Below are 15676 nucleotides of genomic sequence, written 5' to 3'. Positions count from 1 at the left end.
TACACAAATACATATATATCCCCATTGTGCTTTTTTTTTTTGTATAAAATCAGTAACTCCAATAACTAAAATCCACTTCTTTTCAGCAGGTCTTTCACCGAGATGCCCCACTACCCAGGAGCTGCGCAAGCTGTCCCTTTCGGCCGGCCACCTACTCCCACAGCCATCTCTCAGCGCCGAGCCAAGCGTGCTCAAGGCAAAGTTGCCCCTCTCCTTAGCCTGGATCTGAGTTTGCACGAGAAACGCTGGCAGCTTCAGAGCAATGGGGGAAACACAGGATCTGCTGCTCATGGCTCGAAACTGCGCGCCCAGTGCCTGGACAGAGAGCTCTTGACCTGCTCTCTCCTCCACACCCCCTACACCTTTCCGGCTTTATTTAGGGTCCGTTTTCCAGCAGAGCAGCTACTCTTCCAACCCCTGGGGTGCTGTTATTACTGAGTTTCTCCCTGAAACGCTTTCCTAATCTTCCTTAACCCCAACGGCGAGAGGCGCGACTGGACTCCTGAATCCTCTCGACCGCCGCCCGCTATCACATCGCGGGAATAGCTTGGGTCATCAGGTATGGGCCGGCAGACGAAAAAGACACCCCACGCACCCCCATCTCTCCGCGGAGCTGTCAGCAGCAGTCTTTGTCCGTCCCTTTCTCCGCGCACCCTGCCGCAGGGCCGCGCACTCCCTCAACTGAACGGCAGGTGGCGCCGTTGGTTCACGATGAGCCGCAGCCCCGCAGGGTAGGAGGTTCCAGTTCCCCGCGGTCGCTCTCCGGCTGGGATCCAGGCTCCGGAGGAAATCCCAGCCCTACCCCGAAGGGATCCAGAGGAGGGACGGCCAGGGAGGAGGGAAGAGAGGCTCGTCGCTGGGAATCGGGCCTCCTTAAAACGCCCAGGAAATATACCGAGTCGCGTGGGGAGCCGGTCCCCGGAACGCGGGCTGAGCAGCCGTCGCGGGCTGCGCTCAGGTGGCAGTGCCCGCCGCCCGGGCATCAGAGGAGAGCCCGCGACCCCAGGAGGCAGTGACACCTACAGCCCTGGGGCAGGGGCAGTCGTACGGGTCTCCGCGGATCCTGCGGCTCATCACCCAGGCCCGGGGCGGCGACGGCTGTCACCACCGGCTCAGTGAAGCGGTGGACGCGCGTAGCTGTAGCGACGGCCGGGCAGCCCCCGAGTCCCTGTGTGCCTTGTCTGTGCACCTGAAGGCCCCCGCACGCCCACTCAAGCCCTTCGCTTCCACCCCCGGGGCCCCGGAATTTCTAGGCCTGGTTCCAGGGGCTTCCCCCGAAAACCCACAGTTGGCTCCCTGCAGCTAGGCCGTCTCCGTGCGTCTTGCGCGGCAAGGAGCCCTGTCCCGGGGCCGGGACGCGACACACAGCAGGCCTCCCCGCTGCTAGAAAGTCACTCGTTCAGGCTCCGAAGACAGTAACTGAGCCCCGTTGTGGACGAGGCGCTGCACTCGACATTGGCGACTGACGAGGTCACCTCTCTCCAGCAACCTGGGAGCCTGGAAAGACATGAGTGATTAAGTCACAAAACTCCCCAAAAGAGCATTTCAGATGGAAGAGCGCCATAAAGACACAAAACAGGGCAAGGTGGCAGAGGGTGGCTGTAGGTGCGCGCCGAAGCACTTGTGCGGCCCCAGCCTAGGTGCCCCGGACGCGAGCGCCGGACGTCGACTTCCAGAAAGAAGCAGAGAGCAAAGGGGGCAGGGCAACTTGATCCTCATTGCAATAAAAAAGCTTTTTCCTAGATCTCAAATTGCTCGTGGGGGGACAGGGGAGTAGCCCCATCTTTCCTCGGCTCCCCCAACCCCCATCAATTCAGAGTCTTTGGAAGCTCCCTCCGACACTCTGGGGCTCGACCCCCGAGGTGGCGTCCGCAGATCCGGTCGGCTTCCTAGGGCGAGGCAGGGAACAGGAGATTCTTGCCCCTTCGAACTAGGGGGACCCTGAGCCCCGCGCAGCCCAGAGGCGGGGTCTGGAGGGGCGGGCTCTGCTGGTGGGGCGGGGCCTAGCCGTCCCGAGGGCGCCGCCATTGGCCACAGAGCCAGGACTGGCGGCGCGCGTCACGGGCCGGCCCGCCCCTTGGCAATGTCTTCAGTCTGCTGCACTCCTAACTTAAGCATTTATTCCACTGGGATAGAAGCGGCAGGAGCAGCGCTGGCACCGGCGAGCCATGGCTGGGATTTTCTATTGCGTCCTTTTTTCGTTTCTCTTTGGGATTTGCGACGCTGTCACTGGTTCCAGGGTGTACCCGGCTAATGAAGGTGAGAGCGGGGTGGCCTTTCTGGGGTCGGGAACAGACAGGGGACATTCGGCAGGGAATGGTCCTCCGAGCGCGGGGCTGGCGGGGGAGAGGGGAGCCCGGCGTGCGTCGTGCGCCCCACTCCGGAGCAGAGGGCCAGGGCGAGGGGATCCGCGAAGCCGCGCCGGGGAGCGGCGGGCAGCTTGCGCAAGGGAGGCGACCCGAGCCTGCGGCCAGGCTACCCAAGTTTGTAGCGAAAGGCCAAAGTTTATCAGCCTTCGCTGGCTGGACAGCTCAAGACACCCCACGGGGATGCACCGTGAGCCGATGGCAAGATTGAAAAAACGAAAACATTTTTTTAGGCCCAATTCTTTTCCCCCACCCCCATCCTCAGGGGAAAACCCGAGCGTGAAAAGCGGCGAGGTCTGAGAGTCCTCTGATTTCTGTGAAAGCTTTCCGGGCTCCGCGTTCTGCAAAGTTTCCGAGCCCCACACTCCCGGTACCCGGCTGCGGGCCCACCGCGGAGCAGCGGTCGTGGCGCCGTTTGCCGGGCTCCGGTGACCTGATTTCTAGCGCCCGGTATCAGACACCTTTCTCCCCGCCCGGGGGTGCGATCTCCGGCCTGGGGCACCGCGAGACCTCCAGATCCCCCCAGCAAAGCTGGAGAACCCGCCCGCAAGTTGATCGCAGGCGAGTTTGCGCCCTCAGAATTGTGCACTGGGCTAGTTTGGAGGGAGCGTGCGGAACCGACGGGAACCGTCAGGGTGCTCGGTTTTCTACGCTTCTGCTCAGGCCTGAACGTATTGCGAGGACTGAGTGTGCGAGTGTGCCTGTGTTGGGGGCAAGGTGATCATTTCATTTGGTTTCTGATGATCCCAGGGGCGAGCTGTGTGTGCGTGTGTATGTGTGTGTGTGCGCGCGCGCGCGCGTAAATGCGTGTCTGTGGGTGCACGGGTGCCTGCGTGGACGCGAACGCTTAGCGCCCGGGCGCGGGTAACCTGTGTGCGCGCGTGTGTCCTGGTGTTTGCTCATGCTCGCGCCTGAGAACATCTAGCCTTATATCCGTCTCGCCGAACCCCCTCCTCCCTCCCCACCATCCGTCTATCCATTTCGCCAGGCATCCGTCCCGTCCACCCGTCCCTGTGCAATCTATCATTTCCCCTGTTCCGAAGGAGGGAGCCAAAACCCAATTTAGCCTTGGCTGGGCTGCGGGTACCCGGAGCCCGACAGACGGAGGCTCTGAGACTCACACACCTGCCCGCAGACACTGCTTGGAGGAAAGGGGCGCTCTCTCACTGCGCTCCCCCCCCTCCGACCTGGCGCCAGGTGCCACCTCGGTCGCCGCCGCTGCCCCTCGGTCCCCAGAGTCATTCCCTTGAGCGGAATTTTGGATCCCGCGTTCTCTCGGCTACTTCGCACACTTGTTACCAAGTCCCTCGGAGACCTCTCTCGCCCCAGACATAGAAGCGGTTTTCTTTCTTTTTACCCCTTTCTTGCTTTCTCTTTTGGAAGCAAAACTTTGGAGCCCTAGACAAAAAGGCGCTGATGGAGCTGTAGGCTGATGTAGAAAGAAGGGGGGGTCTACCCCCTCCAGCCCCTCCTCCCCCTTAAAATTAATTCATTTTGTTGCTTTTTATTCCCATCACGTTTCCTTTTCTCCCTTTTACCCTCCCTTTCTACTCCCTCCCTTTTTTGTAAATTGGGTCTTATTGTTCCTTTTGTGTCCCTAATCCACCTTACATAAATCCAAATGGATGTAGCGGGCTTTTCTCTAGGGACCGAGAAGGGAGAATGAGGAGGGGGCGCAACTCCGGGCGGGAGCGACCCAGGGAAGGCTCTACATTTTAAAATAATTAACAGACCCCGGCAATTCGGGCTTCACAGGAAAACTAGGAGAAAGAGGCAGATTTTAACTAGGTGTAAAGTGAGACGGGAGGTGAGCAGAATCCAGGGGGCTGGGGCGAGGCGGAGAGTTGGGGTGCTCGGGAGCGAGTACGAAGGCCTCCAATTCACACCCCTCCCCCAGCCTGAAGAGCAGCCTTGCTGATCAAATTAATAACCCAGTGGTTCCTTTGAGATGGGCCTTTCGACCCCGGGCCTGCAAGATCTCGGTGGGAAAGGGAATGTGGAGAGGCTGGAAATTCCTTGTGTCCTTTTCAATGTCCTCGGTGCCTAGGACTTCCAGCCTGGGAGGAGCGCAGCTGCTCTGTGGCCGCCCCCCTCCCCTCCCCAGCTCTTAGGTGTAGCTGTAGCTTACCATATCCTTCAGGCAGCACTCCTTAGCTAAAATTCAGCGATTTTCTCTGGAGCAGAAGGCGAGCCCTACTTGTCCTCAAAAAGACCTGAGAGAGAGAGAGACAATGCTTCAGGGCATTTGTATTTTAACTCCTCAGGTCTGTCATCCCCCCTTTTGAAACTTTGATATTTAAAAAAAGCAGCGGAGACCACACCCAGAGCCAATTTATTTGGTGATAGAGGGGGAAAAAATGGTCAGGAAGAGAGCCTTCCCCCCCCCCCCCCCCCCCCCCCGGTACTCTCCGATAGAACTCACTTCAGGCTTTGTCACCAGGCCAGTGAGTTATGTGGTCCTCTGAAAACTTGCAAAAACAAATACTTCTGGTAGACACCAGACAGAGATGAATGCCATTTTTGCTCTGGAGTGTAACTGCCCTCCATAGATAGATTAATTTTTTTGAATTGTATTTGAGATTCTCTATTCATCCTTTTTTAGAAACTGAAGCACACTGAGTCCTGGGATGGAATTTTAAATGCTAAAGCAAGTTAAATAAATAAAAACCTGCAGATTTTAAAGAGGAGAGAAGATCAAGTGAGTAATGATTATTTACATAAGTGAGAGCAAGTTTAGGTTTTGATCAGAGTTGGATATGCTCAGCCTCAGCACATATGGAAACGCTCAGGCAAATGGTTTTTGTAGTATTGGCTTTTTGTGTGTGTGTGTGATTGGAAATTAATCTATTTGTCTTTGTTTCTTTGCAGTTACCTTGTTGGACTCCAGGTCTGTTCAGGGAGAACTAGGGTGGATAGCAAGCCCTTTGGAAGGAGGGGTAAGTTCCCAGTTGCTCTCTGATCCAAAGGGTAAAAAGGAATGATTAGCAACTTTGCAAGAATCCTAATGGCTTGATCCTTGATTGTGGTGAGGGGGTCAGATTTCCGCCGTGGCCTGTGAAGTGAATTACGCTTTGTTGGAGAAATGCTATACTCCCTTGGGATAGCTCTGTCATGGAAGAACTAGAAACCGAAAGGGCAGAAAGAGGTTTCAAAATTAGGAGATTGGTAGAGGCCGAGACTCAGATGCCTATTTAAAACTAAAATACCCGCAAGATATACGATCCGGGGACCAAATTAGAATTTATGGCTCTTTTTTTTTTTTTACTATGATGGCCATGAAGTCCTGACAGGGTTAATTTTAGAGCAATTGTTCTTTTTCCAGAGGAGGAGAACGAGTAAATAAGGATACCAGAGAGAGAGAGCACATTTGTAACTGTACCAGGTGCACGGTTAGTTCTGCGCAGACGCAGTCAGGAGGTGTCTTACCTTGCTGTCACAACCCTCAGTCAGCTGCTGAGAGAAGGCCGTCTGGATGTGTGCTAGGGCCACGATACATGCAGAAAAACAAACAAACAAAAACCCTATGTATTGTTTGTGTTAAATGTAAAAAGTTGAAGTATTTGGAATCTTGGCTCTTCAGGGAACAGGGAGGCTGGATTATCAAGTATGGGAGAGCTGGGCACTCACTGTTCATTTCTTCCTGCCTTTGTGGCATTTGCTATCAGTGCCTCCATTGGAAAGGTCAGACTAAAACAAGATCAATGCTCACACCCCCGTACCGCCAGTAACAGGTCTGAGTGAATGACAATCAGCTTCGGAGAAAAAGTAGTACTACATGTTAACTCTGGCTTCTGCCACATTGAAATAATTCTTCAATCCTTTAAAAAGGAAACAAATCGTCCTACCTTAACATACTTGATATTCTGTGGCTGAGTCAATTGATTTTAAACAATGGGGATGACAGATTAGGAGGCTTGGAATGCCAGCACCCACTAGGCCGGGTAACACACCCAGTTTGGTGTTCCATACCCATCTATTGAACAAACAATATAGGATTAAAAAAAAAATAAAGTTGCCTAGGAACTGTTACAGAGGACACATTTTGAAAATAAGACCAGGCAAAGACATAGGCGTGAAATAGGGGAGACTTGGGGGCTGTCTTTTTCCAAAGCAGATCTTTTCATCTTTGTGACATAAAATGGAGATTGCCTTGCCTTCCTGTTTTTCTGCCAGAACTTGACTGCCATTGGTTTGGTCTCTGCTGAAAAATTCTAGTCTGGCTTCAAAACCATTTTTTTTTTTTAAAGGGGAGAGAGTGATTGGCAGGCCTCTGGCCGTGTAGACAGGCTGTATTCACCACTGATGACAGGCAATTGCCCTCATCCTCTGAGTGTGAAGAAAGGTACAGCTTTATCTTGGGGAGAGTCAGACCCCTGCTTAATCCTATACCCTGGAAAGGTCACTGATTCAGAGGACGCTTTCCCATGCTACACCGGGGGTATCACTCTGTAGGTTAAAATACACTATCAGAACTGCCAACAAAATTGAGGGTAGAAGGTATCAGCACTTGTATTAATACATTTAACGAGTCCTGTTTTTCTCACTGGCTAAAAAAAGAGAAAATCTATCCAGAATTACTTTAGACTTGTTTCACTAAATATACATGTGGCCTATTTAAAAGCACGGAGTGCCACACTTTAGAGTACAGTCTGTGGTCTATCTAGTTTCTGGAAAGATTTTATTGCAATTTAATAGGCTGCAGAGCCCCCCTCCGTCGCCCCCGCCACCCCGAGAACTGCTGAAAGAGTACCTGGTCACTTTTTCTAGACGCGTAACTTCTTTTGGCTGTCTTGAAGTCTTTTAAAAAAATACTATGCAAAGCTGATTGTATATAATCCAGAACATTTTACGGGCTAAATGTAGGCAAGGTTTTTTTTTTTTTTTTTTTTAAATATATTAAATGTGTAACATTTTACATACTGTAAGAGGTTAGAAATGAAATTTATTTGTGTACCTTAAAATCGGTCATTCTAAAATACATAGTAGCCACTTGCTAAATTATAAAGTATAATTAACCTTGAACTTTTGTCATTGAAGAGGACTTAGAGTGAAGGGAATGAATTGGATTTATACCAAGTAGGGGTGGATTGGCTTAAAAAAAGTTCTTTCCAGTTTAGGGTAAAAGCAAATTGAAGTTTTTTGAGTATTCTGAAACCTGTGGTTGAGTTCAAACATTTTACATCTTTCTTGACTGGCAATTGGGATACTAGTTTTGCTAATAATGCCATTTTGTTGTTATTAAAAAAAGAAAAGAAAACCAACATGATTTGGCATTATCACCAAACCAAATAGGAAATCTATGTAGTCAGAGACAACTGTTCTCGCCTTTGCCCATAAGAACAACTAAGCAGAACAGAAAAATAATGGAAAGTGATGGCTCCTAATCGCAACACTGTAGCAAAAAGAAATCTGATTTTTTGTCAGCGTTCATGTAAAGGCCTATATTGAGTTGCTGACAATGTGATGGTAAAATACAAAGCCAAGGAGAGATTTGGCACTGTTTTAATGAATCGATCAGTGTGGTTAGGTAATTAAGTTCCGGCTGCAAAATTCACATTAGACCTGAACTAGCCTGTCTGGACCCTGTGTGTTTTCATTTACGTTGATAGATGTGTGTTTCCATATTCCCTTTGTTTTGAGATGGGAAACATGTTAAACTTTTTTTTTTTAGGGGGTGGCTATTTTTGGATTTGCATGGATCTCCCCAAATAAGTACATTACTAGGGATTTTTTGCTGACTGCATAAAAAGAAATTTTAATCACCACAGGGCACTTATCCCTTCCCAGTTCCAACTTTCATAATGGTGGCAGATGAAAAGGAGACAGAACTTAATGCATTATGGTCTTTGCATAGTAACATTTCCATCCATTAATAGTTTTCCAATGCACAGATGGAAAACCTGTTAAAAGATACATTATGATTCTATGTACTTCATTGGATTGAATGGACCTTTAAGTAGAGCTATTATACAGTACGGATTTTTTTAACCTTTTTTTTTCTGTTAATTATATTCATGTGTTAGATACTTAAGCTGATTTATACCAGATCTATATAAATGCATTACTGTAGTAGTTAATGAAGAATCAGAGACTGCCAAGCAGCCTGGTAGGAGCCCCAAAACTATCTTACTGCTTTTAGGATTATTTTTTAAAAGCTCTGGTGACTGTGAGCCCACTCCTGTAGTCACAGAGAATTCAGATCGTCCCACCATTTGGATCTCTGTGTTAAGTAGATTGCAAGGAAAACACCACCATCTTTGTTCAAATTTCTTGGACCGTGTATCCTAAATGCCTCTTAACCGTTTCATTTTCTTTATCTGCAGAATGTTTAGAAGCAAAGCATGTGTGCGTTCTTGCTTTCTTATGTGCCTGTGTTCGAAACATAAGAAAATACACATGCCTTTCAATTGAATAAGTGCTCTTCAAGAGCACAATAAGTGCCCTACCACTAGAAATGACAACATATTTGAGAAAGCCAACCATAAAATTTACTCTCTGTCTTCCCAGGCTTATCTAAACCAGAATGGTAGGATTTTCTTTTCCCTTTTAAAGACTAGTAACAGTGCCCAAAAAATGGGCTGACATTTTTTGAGGTATTAGGGAGCAAAGTTCTGACAGGAACCCCACTAATTAACTGATAATTGTCCTCTTTGGCAAGCTCTACTCTTCCTGCCTTTAATTTGCAGGTCTCTGTTTAGTTGTTGAAACAATACACATACGAGTTTCTCATTTATGAGTAAATTTGAACTGTTGCCACTTCAAATTGTAGCTGTTGTAATAGGTGAATCGGAGGTGGTTAGACCCCCACAAGGAGCTGCTGAGAACTCGTAAGCAATAAATCCACCATAGCCTCTGGATTTTAGGCAAAAAAAAATGAAACAATGGAAAAAAAACTTGGAAAAAAATATTGTCTTATCTCCCGTGAGATGCTTTCTTAGGGGGAGCTTTGGTGCTCAGCACTATTCCTTGCTATTGAAACAGAAATCATCAATGTCCTTTAAGAGTAATACAATATCGAGGAATCACTGTATAATGAAAGTTTGTAATTGCATTTCCTTTGGTTCTTTGCAGTGGGAGGAAGTGAGTATTATGGATGAAAAAAATACACCGATCCGAACCTACCAAGTGTGCAATGTGATGGAACCCAGCCAGAATAACTGGCTACGAACTGACTGGATCACCCGAGAAGGGGCTCAGAGAGTGTACATAGAAATTAAGTTCACACTGAGGGACTGCAACAGCCTTCCGGGTGTCATGGGGACTTGCAAGGAGACTTTTAACCTATACTACTATGAATCGGACAACGATAAAGAGCGTTTCATCAGAGAGAGCCAGTTTGTCAAGATTGACACCATTGCTGCTGATGAGAGCTTCACCCAAGTGGACATTGGCGACAGAATCATGAAGCTGAACACCGAGATTCGGGATGTGGGGCCATTGAGCAAAAAGGGGTTTTACTTGGCTTTTCAGGATGTGGGGGCTTGCATAGCCCTAGTCTCAGTCCGTGTGTTCTATAAGAAGTGTCCACTCACCGTTCGCAACTTGGCCCAGTTTCCTGACACCATTACAGGGGCTGATACATCTTCCCTGGTGGAAGTTCGAGGCTCCTGTGTCAACAACTCAGAAGAGAAAGATGTGCCAAAAATGTACTGTGGGGCAGATGGTGAATGGCTGGTACCCATTGGCAACTGCCTATGCAATGCTGGGCATGAAGAGCGGAATGGAGAATGCCAAGGTAAGAAGAGCCATATTGTACTTTTCATTAGGGCTTAGTGCACGTAATTAAATCAGAGATGAGACTAAATGGAGTCAAGCCAGTAATTAGCAGCCCCTGTGGGATGTGGTGGGACAGAGGGGTCTAATGAGTAAGTGCTATAGCTCCAGGTGGCAAGGCTAAGACTGACAAAGTAAATGATGCTGCTGTAATCAGCAGAAGGCCAAACACATTTGCTAGCAGGCACTTAGATCTGAACCTGCCTGATGTGCCCTCTGAAATGTAAATGAACAAGCTGAAGAAACGGGCTTGATTGATCCCCACTTAAAGAGGGCGGACACATTTCTGAGCCATGGTTTTCCTGTCTAAAGACTTGGTAAAATGACAAGGATGGTAAATATCTCTGCTCTTATCTCTAGGTGTGTGAATGACTCAAATATGAAATTAGGGTAGGGTTGTTCTAATTCCCTCCTGCTGATTAAGATCATCAAACTGTGGGAAGAAAGTTTATTTTTTTTTGCTACCTTATAGATGAGTGTAGATGTGGCCCGACAAAGTAGAGGGACTGAATGTTCCAACTACATTCAGTTTCGCTGAGTAGTCATTGATGAGGTCTCTAAGTGAAATTAATCTTGATGAAAGACCTTTATTTCCCTTAGGAGGTGATATAGAGCTAGCAAGAGTCCTTACCTGAGCTTTGGTCAGAAGCAATAGTAAATTGTGATCCATTTTGGTTGCTTGAGTCTTTGAAGAAATCTAGGTATTTTTTATGATGTTAATTACTGTTTGTCATATGGCTACCATGATTTTTCTCCTCATCTAGAGTTCAGTGTATTCCACACATTCTTATTTCCCCCTTTCTGTCATGATACCAGGGATACTGTCATCTTTTTCTTTATAGCAACTTTGTATCTGGGTAAGAGAGGAATCCGGTCCATATTTGTATGATGGCTCATGTCATGTGTGGATTAAGGTTTAAAATAATCGGTTATCCCAAGGTTTTGCTTTGCTTGGTATTTATGTTTAGTGGCTATTAATAATAGGCTGCTGCCAACTTTATTGTTATTGTCACTACTAAGCAGTTACAGTGTCGTTCTGGTCCCATTTATGGAAGAGGTCTGATGAATCTTTTCTTGCAGGGCGATTGCTGAGCTGTAGACTGGATTGCCACATGGTTCATCTGGTTGGGTGATTAGAGTCTGAAATTACTCACTGCCAAACAATTTGTCTGGCATTTCAACCATGTTAATGACAGGGTGGGATTAACTATGGGGGCAATCCACTTGACTCGCTGGAAATCAACATTTATAACCTGAAGAAAATTGCATTTTTTGTAATTTGGTGTCATAGAGTTAGGTGTTTCAGGGGTCATACTTTATACTTTTCTAAACCATTGTTCCTGATTTGCTCTAGCTGTTTCTACAAGTAGCTAACAGTGAAAGTACTTTCATTGAATTCTAAGTGAAATAGAATTAAGGCTAGTTATCTTTCTGGCTGACCTAGAGTGAAAAAGTAAACTTGTATACTTATAAATTAAAAAATTGGAATTTAAAGGGTTTTTGTTGGTTTGTTTTTACAATTTGTTTTACAAATATTAATTCCTTGTCTTTGTATTTGCTCTTGACTTAGAAACTACTACCTAGGCTGTAATTGAATTGAAACCCTCGGTGTATTCTGGTATTAGTTTTAAAAAATATGTAAGTGCATTGCTATTGGCAATTAAATTACAGTGATCATAGCAGGAGTGGTGAAATGAAGAGTGCAATGATGATGACATCGCGTGACACTGGAAAGTAAATTCTTCTGCCTTTGTGATTTTGTAAGACAGGACTTGCACATCTCCATGTGTCGAGATTTTAATATGTATTAAAAGAAAAACACCATTGACTTCCATTTCCTGATCCAGTGCCGACTCTTCTAGCATGAGGACATCTCTCTGTATCTAATGTCATTGATTTTCAATTGTCCCAGAGAGCCCAGTAACTCATATATTGCTACATTGTGAAATTCCTTGACATTTTTACAACCCAAATGAGAAGAAAAAGAGAAAAAGATGGAGGGAGTGTAAATGTAAAAGCAATTGAACATGTTAGTGGTTTGCTTTATGGAAATCATCTAGAGAACCCAGTGAATCACGTGGTTCACGGAGTGGGAGGGGGCCCGTGTTGCAGGCGCAGGCCATTTCTCAGCAAATTATTTCTAATCCAAGGCCAGATATGTCATGAAAGGAAGGCCGATTGAGCCCTTTTTGAGATTTCTCCATGTTTTGAGGCACATTTCTAGGTTCTTTTTTTTTTTTTTTTGCTACTTGTAAAATGATTAATTCTTTGAATAAGACATTTCTTGTGCAAAATCTTACACTTTATTGTTTGTTTGTTTTTGATATTACCAGGTAAGAATCTGATGAATTTAGTCAAGAAGGAAAAATGTGAATGATGAAGGGTTCCTTAAGTTCCCAATTTGTGTGTGAGACTTTTTAAAGATGGCTCAAGACTGTAAAAATGTTAGGAGTAATAAAAGTGATTAACTCAATCCTTGAAATCAGTACCGGATTGTTAAGGGAAGGATTGAGGTATAGCAGAACGAACATAGAGGCAAGGGAATGTGTCTCGATTTGGTCACTTAGCTACATGACCTAGAGCATATTTCCTTAGCCCTCTGAGCCTTGGTTTGCTCATCTATAAAATGGGATGATAATCATTGTACTTAGCTTACAGACTCACTGTGAGAACTTGGGGGTGTCAGATTGGTGAAAGTCACCTTGTAGGTCATAAAGTAGTAAACCAGGGTTACTGCTAGTGTTTCTTTTATCACTCTGTTCTCCCTAAAGTCATAGCTGTTGACTTTTAAGGGTGCTAAGTTGAAACAGTAAAAAAGGAATCCATCTCCCGGCCACTTCTGAAGTCAAGGCTAAAGAAAGGAAGCATTACCCTTGCCCTAGTAAAGAATAATGTCCGTTCTCATACCTCATATTGAAAACGATATTTGGAGAGTGTCATTTTTATTCCCTCTGTAGGAAAGAGGACCTTCTTTGAGTGAGAGAAAAGTGCTTAGGGGGTGGGTCCAGAAAGGCCAGGGTGTAAAGAGAGCTGAGCCAAGTCTTCAGAACTCAGGCAGCAGGCCCCACCCCAATTGTCTTTTCAATGAGTCCACTGTGGCAGGACAAATAGAAGGACAGGTGAAAGGTCACCTACTTCCTCATCCATCTTCCTTGGGGTCTGGGAGGTCAGAGTGAAGATTGATTAAGATCTTAAATGTTTGACAAAAGATCCTTGGGCAAAAATGGCCAGGGCGGGTGGGGGCCTGGGGTATGCTGTTGTTTGAATCTAACCCTGATAGTCTGCCTGAGTCCTCAAGGGGCCTTGGGGACAGAAGGACACTTCCTCTTGCAGTCCTTCCTTGCCTCCAAGCAGAGCATGCTAATGCAGAGGAAGGATGAAGGGCCATCAAAAACTGTCAAGAGTGTGGAGGGTGAGGGTGGGCTTGCCCCAAGCAGCTGCAAGTTCATTCTAACTTCTGCCCTTGAATAACATTTTGTGAAATGATTTTGTTTAGTCTCAGCTGGACAACAAAGAGTGTTAGCCACTCATCTCCCCTCTTAAGGAGAATGTATGGCTGGAGTATAGCAGCAGTTTGAACTTGCCTAGTGATTGGATACAGGGAATAATGAGGAAAGTGAGGCCTTGTCAGGCTGTTGGAAAAAGGAAACGAAGTTTACCTCCAACACCCTTCCTGCACCCCCAGTGAGGAAACGACCCGGAAGTTTTACAGGGTTCTTTTCATTACTACAGAAATATTTAGCAGAAGGAGGAGAGGAAAAGATTCCCTGTTAACTTATTTTTTACTTAATTACAAAGCTGAAACCTGAAAGGGTTTGCTCAAGATTTGCTCAGTCTTTGCGAAATATTAGTAAGTGATGTTATTGGAGAGAATGTCTAAAAATCATACTAATAAAATGGAAAGCATGCTTATGGAGTCGCCCTCAGGCCAAAATAATCACAACAGTGACAAATGAAGCTAGGTAGGAATCAAACCTTGCTTAAATATGCAATTTCGGTATACATTGGTTGAGGTATCCTATCTACTTTACATATAAAAACCAAAAAAAAACCCAAACCCAGTGTCGTCGAGTGGATTCGGACTCATAGAGACCCTACAGGATAGAGTAGAACTGCCCCATAGAATTTCCAAGGAGCGCCTGCCAGATTCGAACTGCCGACCCTTTGGTTAGCAGCCATAGCACTCAACCACTATGCCACCAGGGTTTCCATTTTATATATAGTATTACGTATATTCAGGCTTCATATTGCAAAAAGACGTCTTATCAACGCATCTTTTTTTAAGAAGGAAGAAGATAGAGATGCTTCGATGGCTGTAAAAGAAATATTTCAAATTTGTGCTCTTAAAAGAGGGCAAGAGCTGTGTCCAAAAAAAAAAAAAAATTGTTTTCCTAATACACCATAGAAGGACTTCTGGAAGAAGAAGTAATGGGAAGAAAGCATTTAAAATCTAGTTCAGAGAGAGGCTCTTTCATATCCTTTCCACTTTGGAAATTTTTCTCCTACCTTTGAATCAGGTCTTTAAGGAGCATTCGCCTGAATCACCTGGCTGCTTTTATCTCTGGCTTTGAAGCCTGCCTGTGATCATTGAAAGACGTGATTCTTTATATACAAGAAGAGCAGCATTTAATTGTTGTCCTTTTTCTCTTTGACTTTTTATTCCTCCTTCTTCATGGGATCGGGTTTCTTTTGTGAGTGTGAATCATGGGATAGTCTGTATTTTGGGGTCACCAAAGCATCACACAGAAATTCTCTCAGGGTCTTTTGAATATGGTATTGAAGATTGGATGACTTCTTTTAGCTGACCCGAGCGTCCTTGTACCTTTTAAACGTAATTAAGACATAATTATTCTGTTAAGACGTGGACCTTTAGGAAAAAAAGACTGATTAAGGGGCTTTTTCGGTTTCTACTGTGTAAAGCCGAAGTGGTCATAACGTAATATTATGTGTCTTTGAACTTTACTCCTCTTTCTTGCATTTAATCGACAAATTTAACATTAGCAAAGACATGCGTGCTTGTCTTGTCAGAAACATTTCAAATGCAAAATTGTATAAATTAAAAAGTGGAAGTCTGCCACCTCCACCAAAATGCACACAGACACTTAATTTTCAGACTTCCACTCCAACTTTTTATGAGTTACCATTCTTTACAATTTGACAGGTAACTCAAATAAATGTATATACATATATGTATTTTAAATAATAACAAAAATGGAAGTATCCTCTTAATTGTCATCTTGCTTTTTGATACTTGACTATTTATCATGGACATTATGTCATATTAGAGAATATAAGTTTTCTTCACCCTTCTTAATTGATAAAGAATCTTCTGTAGCATGAATCCATCATAATTTATTTAACCTATCCCTATTGGCGGAAACCCTGGTGGCATGGTGGTTAAGTGCTACGGCTACTAACCAAAGGGTCAGCAGTTTGAATCCGCCAGGCGCCCCTGGCCTATAGGGTCACTATGAGTCAGAACTGACTCGACAGCCCTGGGTTTGGTTTTTTTATCCCTATTGGCAGATATTTAAGTT

General features: G+C 45.7%; 1 protein-coding gene across 4 annotated transcripts in view; it reads left to right on the top strand.

Annotated features, from left to right (window-relative positions):
- The first annotated feature begins 2135 nt into the window (after positions 1-2135).
- EPHA4 (EPH receptor A4) overlaps positions 2136-15676 on the top strand; it is a 167690-nt gene continuing 154149 nt past the window's right edge. For all 4 annotated transcript variants that reach the window (XR_007517971.1, XM_049888303.1, XM_049888304.1 and 1 more), the window contains exons 1-3: positions 2136-2259; positions 5235-5302; positions 9438-10101. Coding sequence is in view for 3 of the 4 variants with exons in the window: in XM_049888303.1 (XP_049744260.1) it covers positions 2169-2259; positions 5235-5302; positions 9438-10101 (823 nt within the window). In the remaining variant the exon portion in view is untranslated. The remainder of the gene's footprint in view (positions 2260-5234; positions 5303-9437; positions 10102-15676) is intronic.

Source organism: Elephas maximus, chromosome 6 (genome assembly GCF_024166365.1).
Source record: "Elephas maximus indicus isolate mEleMax1 chromosome 6, mEleMax1 primary haplotype, whole genome shotgun sequence".
Lineage (NCBI taxonomy): Eukaryota > Metazoa > Chordata > Mammalia > Proboscidea > Elephantidae > Elephas > Elephas maximus.
Note: the sequence above shows the minus strand (reverse complement) of the source record. Positions and strands in the feature narration are given on the sequence as shown.